This window comes from Camelus bactrianus, chromosome 6 (assembly GCF_048773025.1).
Source record: "Camelus bactrianus isolate YW-2024 breed Bactrian camel chromosome 6, ASM4877302v1, whole genome shotgun sequence".
NCBI lineage: Eukaryota > Metazoa > Chordata > Mammalia > Artiodactyla > Camelidae > Camelus > Camelus bactrianus.
Genome location: NC_133544.1, coordinates 79,763,599 through 79,780,407, shown reverse-complemented (window position 1 = coordinate 79,780,407; position 16,809 = coordinate 79,763,599). Strand labels below are relative to the sequence as shown.

General features: G+C 32.4%; 1 protein-coding gene across 1 annotated transcript in view; it reads left to right on the top strand.

Moving 5' to 3' along the window:
- Positions 1–16,809, top strand: part of TRPM7 (transient receptor potential cation channel subfamily M member 7) — a 98,975-nt gene that overhangs the window by 58,425 nt on the left and 23,741 nt on the right. Inside the window, exons 21-28 of the mRNA XM_074366105.1 lie at positions 103–381; positions 5,435–5,609; positions 7,519–7,645; positions 9,210–9,394; positions 10,038–10,170; positions 10,948–11,663; positions 13,487–13,554; positions 14,726–14,785. Of these exons, the coding sequence (XP_074222206.1) occupies positions 103–381; positions 5,435–5,609; positions 7,519–7,645; positions 9,210–9,394; positions 10,038–10,170; positions 10,948–11,663; positions 13,487–13,554; positions 14,726–14,785 (1,743 nt within the window). The remainder of the gene's footprint in view (positions 1–102; positions 382–5,434; positions 5,610–7,518; positions 7,646–9,209; positions 9,395–10,037; positions 10,171–10,947; positions 11,664–13,486; positions 13,555–14,725; positions 14,786–16,809) is intronic.

The following is a 16,809-nucleotide window of genomic DNA, read 5'->3' as shown; positions in this document are numbered from 1 at the left end:
ATATTAAAAGATATATAAAACTACTGTGATATTACAGTTGAATTCTTGTCTGTGTTTTAATAGGAAGAAATTGATTAAACCTTTTCTTCTTTTAACCTTTAGATCTTTATGTCTGAAGCTGGAAAAATAAGCCAGAAGATTAAAGTGTGGTTTAGTGATTATTTCAATATCAGTGATACAATTGCCATAATTTCTTTCTTCATTGGATTTGGACTAAGATTTGGAGCAAAATGGAACTTTGAGAATGCATACGATAATCATGTTTTTGTGGCTGGAAGATTAATTTACTGTCTTAACATAATATTTTGGTATGTTCGTTTGCTAGATTTTCTAGCTGTAAATCAACAGGCAGGACCTTATGTAATGATGATTGGAAAAATGGTAAGTTGAGAGGCTTCTGATAATACTTTCGGGTTTACTGATATTTTTTCTTACAACCATAAAAATATGTTAATATAGTTTTACTTGAACCAGAGATGATATTTCTTGTTTATTTGCCTCATACTCCAAATAGACTATTCCTAAGGATATTAACTTTTGAAGAAAATATTTGATGGGATAAGGTTAGGAAACCATACTTTGTTTTATCTTGAAATACTTTAATTTTTAAATGCTACTTGCCAGGACTATTTGAGATCAGAGAGAAAAATATGAACTTGTCAACTCCAGTCTGAATTTCTTTTCATCTTTACTGCTGCTACCCAAAAACAATCTATCATCATCTGTCACCTGCAGTAGTCTAGTAAACTGTTTACTCAGCCACTCTGGCCTATCTTCAGTCTTTACTATAGTTAGAGTAATATTTCAAAATGCAAATTTGAATATGTTACTTCTCTTTCCAAAAAAATCTTTCAGTGGTTTTGCACTACTCCCAGAGATCAGTGTCCTAATAACCCACAAGCCCTGCTCACTTTGGCTGTTGTTTTCCTTTCTTCCTCCCTCTCTCTGCCTGCCTTCCTTCCACCTTTAGATTTTGAGATAATTACAGATTCATGTGCAGTTATAAGAATACAGAGAGATCCTGTGTACTCTTTACCAGTAGTAACATCTTCCTTGCTTTCTTTTAAGTCTCATCTCTTAACATTTTTGATCTCTTATCTGTATGCTAGTCACACAGGCCTTTGTTTTTAACACAGCCCCTAACAGAGACCCATAGTTCATGTTCTTCTTTCTGCCTTAAAAGGGTCACCTTCATCTACACTCATATCCTTAGCTTTCTAGAATAATTAACTTAGTTTTATGTTTCAGATCTTGCCTTCAGCAGGATTTTTTTTTTCAGGGAAGCTTTTTTGATCTTTTCCAACTAGATCAAGTTATTTGCTATGTAATTTAGTGAGGCCCATGTTCTTCCCTTCAGAATGTTTATCTCTGTGTCTAGCTGTATTTTAAACTACATTCTTACTGAATTATTTATACTCTCCTCTAGACTACACTCCTTGGAGTAGGAAGCTTTTCTGGTTTTGGTCACCTTTGTATCTCCAGTAGTTAACCACAGTGCCTGTTGTATAGTAGATTCTCCTTAGTAAATATTTGTTGGATGGATAAAGCCATTTCAAGCAGGAAGAAGACAGCATAAACATACTGAACATTAATTGTATTTTAATAGGTTGGTTCTTAAGATTTTTTCCTCTTCTTTTTATATCCTTAGCAGCAGATTATAAATTTAAAAAACTGTGATCATTTACCAAGTAGTTTTTAATGTTTATTGTAGTCTCACTACTGTGCAAGACAGTGCAACAGGTGTTAGGATATTGCCCCTGAACTTTGTGAAACTGCATTTCTTTTTTTGACTTTATCAGTCCTGTAGTTATTTTTAATAGTTGCATAATCTAGCTTGAGGAGCCTATCCTACATAAATTATTTTAGGAAATTATATGAGGTATTAGTAAACTGTCAGTGTGGTTAGTTGATTAAATTAATGACTATGGGATATAGGGATTCATGGAAAGACAGAAGTCTGGAGGGTTTTTTTTTCAAAGCTATAGGATGTGAGCTGTTCTTTGAAAACTTGAGATGGATAGGCGTACAAAGGCACAGCCTGACTGGAGCTTCTTTTGTGATAAGGTATAGTTGGTTAGCAAATTGGATAGGCAGGGTGTAGCTTGGAGTATATGGAACATTGAAAACTGGGACTTGAGAGAAGAAAAATATAGGGGAAACCATTGAAGAGTTTGCCCCCCGTATTTTAATTTTTCATTACCATGAAAGGAGTAAGTTGACATTTCTCAGTCTTTCCTTATTTTGATGTGACTTTTCAGTGTATAGATTTTGAAAGCAGCTAGTCAGATTATTCGTTATGATGATTTTTGACCAGTGGGGCAGTCTGAAAAAGTCTCACAAGGGTTTCTAATGCTCACATCCAACCTACCACACTAATATTGCCCCTTTTTAATGTTATTTGCAAGATAATGCTAACAAAACAAATAGTGTCAATGGCTTATGTGTTTGGGTACCTCTTTCCTCTTATCTTTACTGATCCAGGCTATTTTTAAAAGTTATATTCAGAACATCTAATCTTTTCCACATATAATGCCCAATATTTTGCTCTTTCCCATAAGCTTAATCAACTGGCAGGTTTTTTTTTAAATATAGATATCAGGTTTAATGTGCATTGACCTGAAAAATCTAAAATGTATTGGACCTACTGCTGCCATAAATTGCTTTCAGTTTTCATTGATGTAAACGGCAAACTAATATGCTTGTATTGCTTTTGTGAAAGTAACTTTTTTTTCTAAAATTATTCATTGTAGAAAATTTTAGCAAATACATACAAACAACCCTCCAGAGACATCCAGTGTTAATAGTTTGATGTATACCTTTCCATCCTTCAAGACATATATGAATACAAGTGTTTATTTATGTCAAACTTTACACAAATAAATGTATGTAATAGTTTTATTAACATGAGCTTATTCTAATGTGCTATTTCTCAATTCTTTTAAAATACCTACCCCTTTTTAAAAAATACAAAAATTCATTCCTTGAGTTTCTGAAACCCTTTTTCTTGAGCTTGGAAAATTGGTCTTCTAGATTAAATTTATCTTATGGCTAACCCCATGAGCTCACAAGATTATCAGCATTGCTTTGCCTTATGAAAACAAAATTTTTACGTTTTTAAAATATAGTTTTATCGTTGTATTTCTTTTTCACACTACACATTTCCCTTCTAGGAATGTGTATCCTACTCCGCCCACCACCAGTTAAGAATTACTGGTTTATTATTTGTCACATCAAAGAAGTACTCATTATTCATCCATTTTGCATTCTTTCATGAAGTAGTGGTATTTCCGGGAAAAGCAGGGGACTTAAGCCTTTGGGGGAAGAACAGGTTTTAGCCTAACTTTTAAGTGTGCAAAAAAACCGCTCCATCTCTCATTGCCTACCATATTATTTAATGACTTAGTGTTATTGGGCTAATTTAATGGTGATGTAAATGGAAGGTGCAGGAGGTACAGAAGTGAACAGCTGTAATAAAAGATGGAGATAGAAAAAGTAAGGAAGCCAAGAGAAAGTGGAGCTGTCTGAATTTCCATCTGAATCTCTAATTTACTCCCAACACTCCTGCCAATTCTCCCATCCTGGTTATAGGGAACTTAATTGTATTAAATTCTTAAATACAAAGAATATGGTATTTGAAAAGAGTTTAGAAAGTAGGAATTTCTTCTGATCAGGGAATTGCTAATTAGAGAAAACAGCTTTGAAAAGCCTGAAGATATAAAAGATTAAAATAGAAGAAATCTTCACATTTGACATCTTTAATAGAGACTAATGAAAATTACATGGTAAATGCTGAACTTCTGTCACTCACTCCGTATATGAATACATTCAAGCAAGGAACCCTCATTTTAGCTATAAGGAAATAGAATATTCATGTATTTTAATTAATTAGGTTTAGATCATATATAAGGAAGGTTGTCAAATAAACTTTATATGAAAAGGTATGAAATCCAAAGATCTCTATGAATCGTTAGCCATAGACCTTGAATAATTTTAGGGTACTTTTGTTATGGGTTTGGATTTGAATTTTTGACTTGGGCTTTTTCTTTAATTACAAATAAATATTTGGATTTTAAATTATAGCAAATGGTATGAATAATGTTTTGATAATTATTTGCCTTTTAAAATCTTTTAATCCCCAAATTTTGTTTATTGAAGAACATGCATTCTCTTAGTAGTAATTCTCTTAAGTGGTCAAATAAGGCATTACTTGACTATTTTACAAAAAAAATGAATCTTGGCGGGAGGTATTAGGATTCTTTGATTGCAAGTCACAGGGACTCAACTCCTACTTAATTTAAAATGGAAACTTATTGGCAGATTTAACAATTTTAAAGATAAAGGATCAAGACTAAATGATTATATATAAATATGTATTTTATAATTTCTCCATCCAGTCTAGACTTACTGTTCTTACTTTTCACATTCCTACCTTCCATTTCTACTCTCACTGTATATTTGTTCAAAATGTGTATGAAAATGTCATAGTAATTTCTTTTAGGGTGATTTATTATTGCAATTATTGTTGGTTCACTGTAGATTAAATGTAGTCTCTTGATCTGCATGGGATTTCCCCTAAAGATTATTATTTGTGGATGAATATTATTATATGTTACTAGAGTAAGACTGCATTTACTTTTTTAGATGAAAATGCTGAATACTTGTACACATAAATAAGTGGATAGAAATTAAAGTTTTATTATAGCATTTCACTTAATTCTCTGAATTCCTTTTTAGTGGTGTCAAAATTCACATCTGATTTAGCAATAAAAATTGGTTTTTTAACTGATTTATTAAGTGAGAGCTCAGGCTGTTTTTCAATTTTGTTGAAATTAAAGAATTGCAAACTACCTGACTTGAAAAAGTATTTGTTAACGAGATATGGGTATCACTTATTTTCTCAACGGCCATATTGAGAAATTCAGTTTGTTGTTTTATTTACATCCTGGGAGGTTTTCACAGCTCAGGAGACGAGGCACTGTGGTAGGGTTAAGGATGAGTGAGAAGAATGTCTTATGTGAGGTGGGCAAAGGACGATATCAAAGAGAGGTAGAAAAGATAGTCTGCACCTCCAGTATAAGAACAGAGAAGTTTTAGGAAAGAACACTGATGGAAATTGATTCCTTGAATTTCTCCATTATGTCTATACCTCTTTAAAATCTTCATGGATAGGCAGACTCTAGTTTGAACCTGTGATATGGTTAATTATATAGAAGATGCCTATGACTTGCCTGATGGCACAGATCAGTTTTTACATAGCCTCCTTGATGTTAAGGTTTACATAGTGATGAGATTCCCTGAATGCTAATACTAGGAGTAAAAAGAAACTTAAAGATTTCAAATTATCTATTAGAACATTAGAAACTGTTTTTTAAGATGAAAACTTGTTTTTGTGTTTAAATTCCCATGTATTTTAACAGTGTTCATTTTTTAACAGGTGGCCAATATGTTCTACATTGTAGTGATTATGGCTCTTGTATTACTTAGTTTTGGTGTTCCCAGAAAGGCAATACTTTATCCTCACGAAGCCCCATCGTGGACTCTTGCTAAAGATATAGTTTTTCATCCATACTGGATGATTTTTGGTGAAGTTTACGCATATGAAATTGATGGTAAGGATTTAAGTGTACAGATTTATCTTTTAACTATTTTGTTTTAAAATCAGAATTACTTTATAGTAATATCACATATTTTCACAAGTCAAACTGTTACTGACCTAAGCCCTCCAGCAATGCTTTAGTTGATCCCAGAAGAAACATAAAAATTAATTGAAAAAAAAGTATTTTAGAATATTTTTAGCTCTAAATAATGGAATCTGGCTTAAACTGGCTTACACGATAAGGGCATATATTAGCTCACATAACAGAAAGGACAGAGATAGAGTGGTCTTTAGGATTGGTTAATTCATCGCTAAGGACACCTGTTTTTTTTAAACTGCTCTGTAATCACAGTGTCTGATTCATACATGCTTTCTGGTTTTCCCTTAACAGTTATCAGACTCTGCCACTAGCAACTGGAGGAAAGAGAACTGTTTTCCGTGGTTCTCTTCAGAGAGAAAAGCCCCCTTTCCAGACATGCTGTATTGACCTATTTTTTCATCTTGTTAGCTCACATTAGCTTGACCCTCCCCATTTCTGAAACAGGGCAAGGGTAATGGAATTACACTGATTAGTTTGGGCCAGTCACGTTGGATTGTATAAACTCTTGAATTGTAAAATTCAGCTGTGAATACATTCTCTGCATGAAGTAATAAATGTTTCTCTATGGTTTTAAAGAGGCTAGATAACTTGACATAGGTGATGCTGCCAGCTTTCAGGGATGTTCTTCTGCTGACCTCCACATCTGAGTTACAGAATCTTTATTTTGTTAGTTCACTCATGTTCTCTCCTGCTTTTTCTCTCTCATCATTCTTTACCCCGTTCCTGTGTTACTCCTTACCCACCTGTTTATAGGTGATTAGGTCAGGGGATGGTTAAATAGTGGTTATCAGTTGTTATCAGATGTTGGTTAAAACAGTGAGGTTTTACCAGCCTGGTAAAATTTTGTGTTTAATAGCTTCCTGTTTGGTTATCATTTCCAAGTTTTTATTGTCTGCTCTTTTTCTGATGTGGCGCTAGTTATAAAGCATTGGATATAGTTTTGTAGTCTTCTGCAATCAGTTTCTCAGGTATTTGCTTCATCAGATTAATCTGAATAGAATGGAAATATTCATAAAAATTTTTAAGAGTGAAAGAACCTTATGTATCATTTTGCCCAGAAAACCACTTTTTTGAAAGGAATGATACAGCCATGATACTTTCAATGGTGTGTGTATATATACATATGTGTGTATATATGTATATATACTTACAAAACACCAGGTGCTAATAAGTGTATTATAAATATCTGTATAAAACCTATCACTAATTCATGATTATTTAATTCTAATCCTTGTCCTACTTGAATTGATTTTACTTTATTCCTAATAACTCTGTGGTAGGTATTAAAGCTCTTCCCTTTCTTGATTCAGCTATGTTCTGTCTTCGGCAACATTCCAGTTGAGGGTAATGAAAAGCAAGGAATTCATTTGAGAGGCATTTTAGCTATTCCTTCAACACTTTTGTGGCATAATCTCAACTCAGTAATCTTTATGTTTGTGAATTGACTATGAATTTACCATAGTCTCTTATGGTTCAGTTATTTTTCTTAACAACAATATGTGACTGAATCTGGGAATTTTATTCTCCTTAATGTTCTTCTGGCTAAACCCTACCTTGAAGGGTGGACATAATACAGAAGTATACTTTCTTATCTGGAATAGAATGGTAGAATAGTACCCACGGCCCTCACAAAATTCTTCTGGGTTGGAATACTTTTAAGTTGGTGTTTGTATGGCTGCGTGCCCAGAAACTTTTGCTAGTATCTGTGAAACAGATTTGTGCATAATCAGAACTTCATTATGTAAGCAAACTTACATAAATATTGACTAGAAGTAGTGACTGGTAAATGACTGTATTTTAATTTTTTTTTTTCTTCCTAAAGTTTGTGCAAATGATTCAGCTATTCATGGTATCTGTGGTCCTGGGACATGGTTGACGCCATTTCTTCAAGCAGTCTACCTCTTTGTACAGTATATCATTATGGTCAATCTTCTTATCGCATTTTTCAAGTAAGAATTTTATTCAGTTGCTTATTGTAATGAGATCATTTACTGTATGGTTCTCATTTTGAAGGAACTACACAAAGTTAAAAATATAAAGAATTTATTGAGGCTCAAACTACTAAAAATTTTTTTTGAAAATTACAAATAAGGCATGCTTTTTCAAAATCACATTAGTTCTCAATTTGAGGCTTTATCTTTCGACATGCAGTTCTTTTATAAATTTAATCTTTATTTGGGATTTCCTAATAGGTGGTCAGGGAATACATACTCAGTATACAAAACAGAAAGGCAAATAGAAAATTCTTCAATAATCCCATTCTTAATATTTTGGTGTACATCTTTTCTTTTTTATGAATATATATTAACTATTTTTTCTTTTAAAAATAATTTTTTATATTTTGTATACTGTTTTTAACTAAGCAAAACATGAATATTATCCCACATTAATAAATGTCCCTCTCTAGTTAATTTTTAATAGCTGCCTGATATTCCATGATACAGACCATAGTTTTTAAGCCAGTATTTTTTTAATTTATTTACTTACTTACTTATTTATTTATGTATTTACTATTATTGAGGTGTAGTTGATTTACAATGTTATTTTAGTTTCTGGTGTATAGCACAGTGATTCAGTTTTACATATATATTCTTTTTTATTATAGGTTATTACAAGTTATTGAATATAGTTCCCTGTGCTGTACAGTAGGATCTTGTTGTTTTATCTATTCTGTACATAGTAGTTGTATCTGCTCATCCCAAACTCCCAAATTATCCCTACCCCCCACCACCTCTCCCATTTGGTAACCGTAAGTTTGTTTTCTATGACTGTGAGTCTCTTTCTCTTTTGTAGATAAGTTCATGTGTATCTTTTTTTTAGATTCTATGTATAAATGATATTATTTATTTGTCTTTCTCTGTCTGACTTACTTCACTTAGTATAATAATCTCTAGGACCATCTATATTGCTGCAGATGACGTTATTTCATTCTTTTTTATGACTGAGTAGTATTCGTAAGTCAGTATTTCATATTGCTCAGTTAGATTGCTTATGATTTTTTGTTCCCAAAAACCACATTGTGGTTAAATTTTTTTAATCAATCCTTACACATTTCCTTAGTGTGTTTTCCTAAAAGTAGACCTATTCAATATATGTATTTTCAGGATTTTTTGCATTTAAGTCAAAATAAGCCCATGTCCCCAAATCTCTGCTAACAGTAGATATTATCTTTTAATGGTTGCTAATTTGATAGTATGTAAAAGGATCTTGTTTTTATTTGTACTTATTTTGTTACTTAGATTGAATATTTTCTTATGTTTTTGTCATTTATATATAATTTTAAAATCTTAAAATTTTCTGCTTATTTTTCTGGGAGTTTGTAATTAAGACCCTCAATAATGTCAAACTTTGCCTTACACTTGTTGCATGTTTTGTTTTGTTTTGTTTTTGTCTTGTTTATGGTGGGGTACTCCTTTGAATCCTTGTTCAGAACAGAATTACAGTAAAATCTTTAGTATTTAAAACTTTAAGATGTGATTAGCTAAGTTTGTTTTATTTTTATTGTTATTCAAGCAATGTGTATTTACAAGTGAAGGCAATTTCCAATATTGTATGGAAGTACCAACGTTATCATTTTATCATGGCTTATCATGAGAAACCAGTTCTGCCTCCACCACTTATCGTTTTCAGCCATATAGTTTCTCTGTTTTGCTGCATATGTAAAAGAAGAAAAAAAGATAAGACTTCAGATGGACCAAGTAAGTAAAACAGATGAAGGCCAGTGTTTTTATCACTTACTGGTATTATACTGAAGGCTAAGTATTAGCTTTATTCAGATTTGTTATTGTTTGTTAATTTGTTAATGTTATTGTGAAGTCTTTTGTTGAATTTGCTGAAACAGAAAAGAATTTTAAGTATAATATAGCATCTATAAAAGTGAATTTAGTATTAAACTGTTTGGGTATGGCATCTCAGTTTGTTTTTGTTGAAAATGCTAATGTAAATCATAACTCTTGCTAGTCTACAAACCATTTTGGCTGCTCTGTAAACAATAACACTTTTAGTACATTCTATGCACCACATGAGACTAATCAAACTGCTCTTAAAATTTTACAGTGGCTTACAGTGGCTTTCTGTTCTACCAAATCAGTTCTTAAATTCCTCTACCTGGGTATGTGAGGGAGAGGTATGAGGGATAGATGGGGGAGGTGTTTCATAGGAGATGGAAATTAGAAAAGGAAGAAGTACCTGAAACTATTCTGTGGCTATCACACTGTGAATGAAGAAAAAAGTGGAAATACTTGTCCAGGACTTCAGACGCACACCAATAAAAAGAGAAAAAAGTGCTGATGATGTACATAGTATCTTCATTGATTTTTTTTTTTTCTTTTTTCTCCTTAGAACTTTTTTTAACAGAAGAAGATCAAAAGAAACTTCATGATTTTGAAGAACAGTGTGTTGAGATGTATTTTAATGAAAAAGATGATAAATTCCATTCTGGGAGTGAGGAGAGAATTCGTGTCACTTTTGAAAGGTTTGGAAGCTGTTTAATTATAATTGATTTTATGTCCAAATGGGTTGTGTTAGTTATGGGCCTTATACATGGTCATTATTTCATTTATGTTTGTCAAGCAAGTCAGCTTAGTGATGGTTTTACGTTATGTATTGGGAGACAGTTTAGTTTACTTCAAGTATTTCATGTAAGTCAGTAAGCCAATCTCTTGTTATTTTTTACCCTTGCTACAGAGGGCAGAAAAGAGTTAATGTTCTTTACTAGTAGGTAGAGAAGATTAAACCTGTCTTCATTTTAAAACATTTGTTTCTTTCCATCGGCTCTGCTACATTTTAAAAGTGTATGGTGTTTGTGTAGTTATGGTAATGGTGATAGTAGATCCATGTTTATATAGCTGTATACACACACATTTTTTTGTATTAGTCTGATGTGGGAAAATTGGAATAAATAGCTTATGGCACAAAACTGTTTTGAAATCTTGAATTTTTGTTATAATAAAGTTAGCACTGGATCCTTCTTTAACATAAAGGTGTGCTTTGTATAAATGAATAATCATACCTTATTTTATATCTTACCTTTTTTAAAAGTGTGTGTCAAATTCTTTTTACCATTATCATTTATTGAGATTACAAAAATAATTTCTAAAACATTAATTAAAAAAACTTTTTTTTAATGGAGGTACTGGGAATTGAGCAGGACCTCATGCATGCTAAGCACACACTCTACCACTGAGCTATACCTCTCCCCACTAAAACATTAATTTTTAACATTTGTAAAAAGCCTGTTTTTCTCTTACAGAGTGGAGCAGATGTGCATTCAGATTAAAGAAGTTGGAGATCGTGTCAACTATATCAAAAGATCATTACAGTCATTAGATTCTCAGATTGGCCATTTGCAAGATCTTTCAGCACTGACTGTAGATACATTGAAAACGCTCACTGCCCAGAAAGCTTCAGAAGCTAGCAAAGTTCACAATGAAATCACACGAGAATTGAGCATTTCCAAACATTTGGCTCAAAACCTTATTGATGATGGTCCTGTAAGACCTTCTGTATGGAAAAAGCACAGTGTTGTAAATACACTTAGCTCCTCTCTTCCTCAAGGTGGTCTTGAAAGTAATAATCCTTTTCTTTGCAATATTTTTATGAAAGATGAAAAAGATTCCCAGTGTAACATATTTGGTCAGGATTTACCTGTAATACCCCAGAGAAAAGAATTCAGTTATCCAGAGGCTGGTTCCTCTTGTGGTGCCTTATTCCCAAGTGCTGTCTCTCCTCCAGAACTGCGACAGAGACTCCATGGGATCGAAACTTTAAAAATGTTTAGTAAAAATCAAAAGTCAGGCAACTCATCTAATAGCATACCACATCTATCAACTCCACCAACAAAACTTTTTGTTAGTACACCATCCCAGCCAAGTTGCAAAAGCCACTTAGAAACTGTAACCAAAGATCAAGAAACTGTTTGTTCTAAAGCTGCAGAAGGAGATAATATAGAATTTGGAGCATTTGTAGGTAAGTTTGGCAAACTGATATTTGTGTATCAACATTATTTACTTTTTAATGATAATTATCACCTTAGAAATAAAAATAAATGGCTGATTAATAAATCATGTACTTGTGTGACAAGTGGACTACTTTTTCATGGAATATAGTTCTAAAATTTTTTTAAAGGAATCAGAAGTGGGGGGGAAAGGTTGGATTGAGCTGTAATAATTAAGTTGGCACATACATACCTCTGCTGCAGTTGACTGTAGTAACATCTATGGAAAACTTAACTTGGATTTTGTCTTTTGTGTTTGTAGATAGTCTCTTTAATTTGATCAACTTTTGTTGAAAGAACTTGAGTGATTCATAAATGTTACATTTATAAAGGTACAAGGGAGGCTAGAAGTTACTGGGAAAAAGCATTGTCTTATAAGTAGGGTGCCCATATAGTTTTTCATCTAAACCAGTACACTTTTGAGAATGATAGGGTGTACTACTAATATTTATATTAGAATAGCAGGAAAAGCCAAGGCTGTACTTAGAAAATGAGTATTTATGGTCGACTCATTTAGATACCCAGTGAGGAGAGCATTTTGGAAGGGAATGATTCATTCTTTCACCTCAGCTCAAGTAAAATAAGGACTGAAATATATTTATTTTGGCAATGATAACATATTAATGACCTTGGTGAAAACTGGAAGTGGTAGAGGGGAAAGCCAGATTATAGTGAAATAAAGTACAGATGGAAGGAGGGAATGTAAAGAGGGTGACTGAGGAGCGACTCTTAAAAGCTTGGCAATGAAGGCAAAAAGAAAGAAATAACTATGACTGAGGGAGTGACTCTTAAAAGCTTGGCAATGAAGGCAAAAAGAAAGAAAAAACTATGATTGTGATTCTTATGTTTAAGGTTTTTGAATTTGTTTTGTTTTTAATGACGACAGAGACTTAAGCATATTTAAATGCTGACAGTATGCCACATGGAAGGAAAAGGTGAAGAGGGAATGCTTCATAGAGCTAGCTAAATCCCAAGTATTTGGGCAACTATAGTGTCCTAACAGTCTTCCTGTCAGATTATTTAAGTATTTAATAAAGAATTCTTAGAAAACAATTTTGTTTGTTTGTGGGCATAACCAGAATATTCCAAGGTATGAAGAAGGTCCTCTGTCTCTTCAAGTTTGAATTTTTCCATGGCTTTCTAACCTTGTCCTTAACACTTTTTTGAGTCTTCCCAGCCTAGAAATTTACCTAATTATGGAACACGTATAGAGATCATTCAGAGAATATGTTAAGTCCATGTAAAATCTCCACATTAGGGCCAACGCTGTAAGTTATCTGGGTACTGAGCATGCTCATCTTTACTGCTAGGCAATGAGAGTTCACTGTGGATTTACAGAGATAACTTTCCCTACGTAAAATCTATCCCAATTTATTTTTAAAAAACGCATTTTAGCTTGTTGGTTAGTATATTGCCACTGGGATAGAGGTGTATATATGATATACCTATATTTATATGTAATATGCATATGCTATATGTATAATAAGTATATATAGTGCTTTTATAATTTTACTGATAATAAAAATGAATGCTCCTCCTTTTTTATTTTAAATGTCAAGCAATCCACTTTATTATCACATGTTGGATTATTTTAGGATCCTGTTACTGTAAACTGAACTACTCATCTCCAGCTTTTTGACAGGTATTTTCAGTATTTATCAAAAGAGCTACAGGAAACTTCAGAACGATCAAAACTACTTACAAAACAACATAAATCACTTGTTTGAATAGAATAGACAATGAGTTATTTTGATTTAAAAAATTTTTTGTTATATTTTTTTTTTTCCTTTTCAAGGACACAGAGATAGCATGGATTTACAGAGGTTTAAAGAAACATCAAACAAGATGAAAGAAATGTTATCTGTAAGTAAATCCTTACCACAGCACAATTCAATTTTATTTTGCTGTTTGGGGGTTTAGTACAAAATAGAATTAAACACTTCTTTTTTTTTTTAGTAAAATCACAGTTTTAACATGATGATCCCAAATATTTGAAGCTATATGCAATTTGAAAAAAAAGAAATAATTGAGGAATATGAAAAAATGTACAAATAGTTTGTATTTTTTTAACTAAAATAAAAAGATCACCTATTTAACATTTCTCTTTTTAAAAGTGCTTTTCCTTGTATGCTTTTCACTGACTAAATACTTCTTGAGTTCAACTCTTTCACAGGCCCAAAAGTTCACTAGGACATAACCCTGGTCCTCAAGGAACCTGTGGTCTAGCAGTAAAAACCTGAATATGCCAGTAACTACAATATAATATACAAAGTGTAAAAGAAGTTCAATAAATGTTGATTAAATGAGTTTTAAGTCTGTAGAACATCTAGCAGAAAGGTGTGTTTCCTGGCTGAAAATTAGTTTTTATTTCTTAACTGTTGCTTTCATAAGTTTCCCATAATTATGTAGAGCCTGAGGGGAACATCGTAGTTACACCAACATAATTAAGAGGGCCTGGGAAAGTGCTAAGTTTCTCGATCCCCTAAGAACTCAAGTTGTGGAAATGATCAAGTGATAAATACAATGGAAATAAAGCTTTCCTAAAATGAAAGCCAAAGAAGTGATAATGACATAAAATGTAGTTAATTACATAATATCTATGAATGATTATTTATTATATATGATCCATAGTTAATTGTGTAATTGCTGTCAGGACATATTGCTTATTGTCCTACATTGAAACAGTAGACTCTAGTGCATTTTGGTGCTATAAATACTAACATTGTATTGTATATTCTGATTAAAGTATTTTACTTAAATAAATAAATAAATAAATAAATAAATAAATAAATAAATAAACCTAATCTCCCCTCCCCATGCCCCTGTCTTGGGTTCAGTCCCCAGTACCTCCATTAAAAATAAAAAATAAAAGAATGAAGTATTTTACCAAAGAGAATAATTTAATGTCTATTAACTAGATTTTGTTAACTTGGGATTTAATTAGTGATTATATGGAAAATGAGATTTAATGATTATATGAGAATCTCTTTCTTTTCATATTTGCCTTTAAATTTGTATTTCTTGCCTCAAATAGGGCCAGGAGAATGATGTAAGAAATACGATTGTGGAGTATTCGGAGATGCCTACTTATCAGGTAAAGTCTCTTTAGTACATGTGGGAGTCAGAAAGTCAACTTAAAATATGCATATTCCTTTAGATGTAGGAAGTAGATGTTCAGTGAACTTATAAGAGTATAATTTGCGTGATATTTTCTAACCATTTTTAAAAGTTGTGGAAGGATAAGTAGCAATTTTAACAGACAAAAGTGTATTTCAGGTAGGAGCAACATGAACAGTAGTGAAGCAAAGCCAGAGGATATATAGAATATGGTAAAGCAAATGTTACTTTGACCAGTGAACAGGTTCATCACCTGAGGAAGTTGTAGGAAATATGGCTGTAAAATAATCCAGGATTGGGGTAATTTAGAAGTATATTTATTTGTCACATGATCACACCTAATTGTAAAGGAGGCGTGGAAATGTAATTTAGCTGTTTGAAAAAAGTAGGGGAGATTGGATTTTGCTAGACCATTTGTATTCTGTGCCACAGGACTAGATGGATAGATGCTTAAATAACAAGTGAAATATTTTTGAAAAATTCCTTTGATCAGAGAAAGAAGCCATTGGAGATTTTTCATTATCCTTGTCAAACCACTAATCCAGCAAAACATACAGCATGAATTGGACTAACCATTGACACGGAAGGTTTTTTAGAAAGTTTTGATCATAATTCAGGAGAGAGGTGACATGATCTTGACAAAGACACATGGAAATGGAAAGAAAGAAGCTTCTAGACACTGATAATAGTGACTTCTGTAGCACCATGTATAGTAATAGTTAAATTGGAAAAAATGTGATTCAGTGTGGGAGGGATTAGATTCTGTTTAAAATTATTAAATGTGATTCGAGATTTGCAGATACTAACTACTATGTATAAAATAAATAGCCAGTTTATACTGTATAGCACAAGGAACTGTATTCAATGTCTTACAACTTACTGTTAAGAAGAATATGAAAATGAATGTATGTATGTTGCTACATGACTGAAGTATTGTGCTGTACATCAGAAATTGACACAACATTGTAAACTGACTATTTCAATAACAATATATTTTAAAAATAGTAATAATTAAATGTGAGAGAACAGTAAGCCAATAAGGTAGAAATATCAAAATGGTAGTTGAAAAAGCAAGACTACAGCTTGAGAGAAAATTCAAGATCAATGATACATATTGGCATATCTTCAAAAGAGAGAAAGTCAAGTTGAGAAGTAAACCTGAGCTTCAGATGCTTCCCATATCTTAGAAATTAAGAGGAGAAAAAAGGTACAGTAAAGTAGTACTCATAGAGGTAGCAGTTAACATGATGTAGAAACAGTCATCAGAGAATCAGTGCAGGAGAATTTCAAAAAGAGAGAATGTATAGTAGTTGCTGATGCTTCAGAAAAGTCTAGGAGAATAAGACCTTAGACCCCTGAATTAGGTTGCCTGCATGAATGCAATTTCAATATACTGGAGGATGCAAAATAAAAATTGTGGCAATTATAAGGGAATAGAGGAGTCGACCTCACTATAGATTAAACAGTAACAAGATGGTTCAAGAACTTGAATGAGTAGCAGAATTGTTAAAGGCTTTGTTGTTTTCTTAATTGGCTTAGTAAATAAGAAAGATTTATGAATGTTTTAAAATGAGGGAGAGGAACCAGTAGGGAAACCAAGGGTTTTTTAAAAAAGTTGTATTGTTACATCTTTGAGTTTCTTGAAGGGAGGGAGAGCTGACTGGAATTATAATTGAAAAGGCATGAAGACACGGATGGAGTGAAATCAGACACTCAAAGGTGATGATCTTAGGAAGAAAATACAACTTCTTTTGAGGCAGAAGGACTGAAAGAGAGGATTGTCATACAGATATTTAGAGCTTGAAAGAAATAGTGCTAAAACTCTAAGCTATCATTTTATCACTTAAGATCTGTGTGACTTATTGTATATAAATTATACAAATTAAAAAAAATTAGAGAGTTCACTGATACTTTCTTTTAAAGTATAGTTAATTTATGTTTCAGGTGTACAGCAAAGTGGTTTAGATAGATAGACAGATAGACAGATAGATAGATAGATTG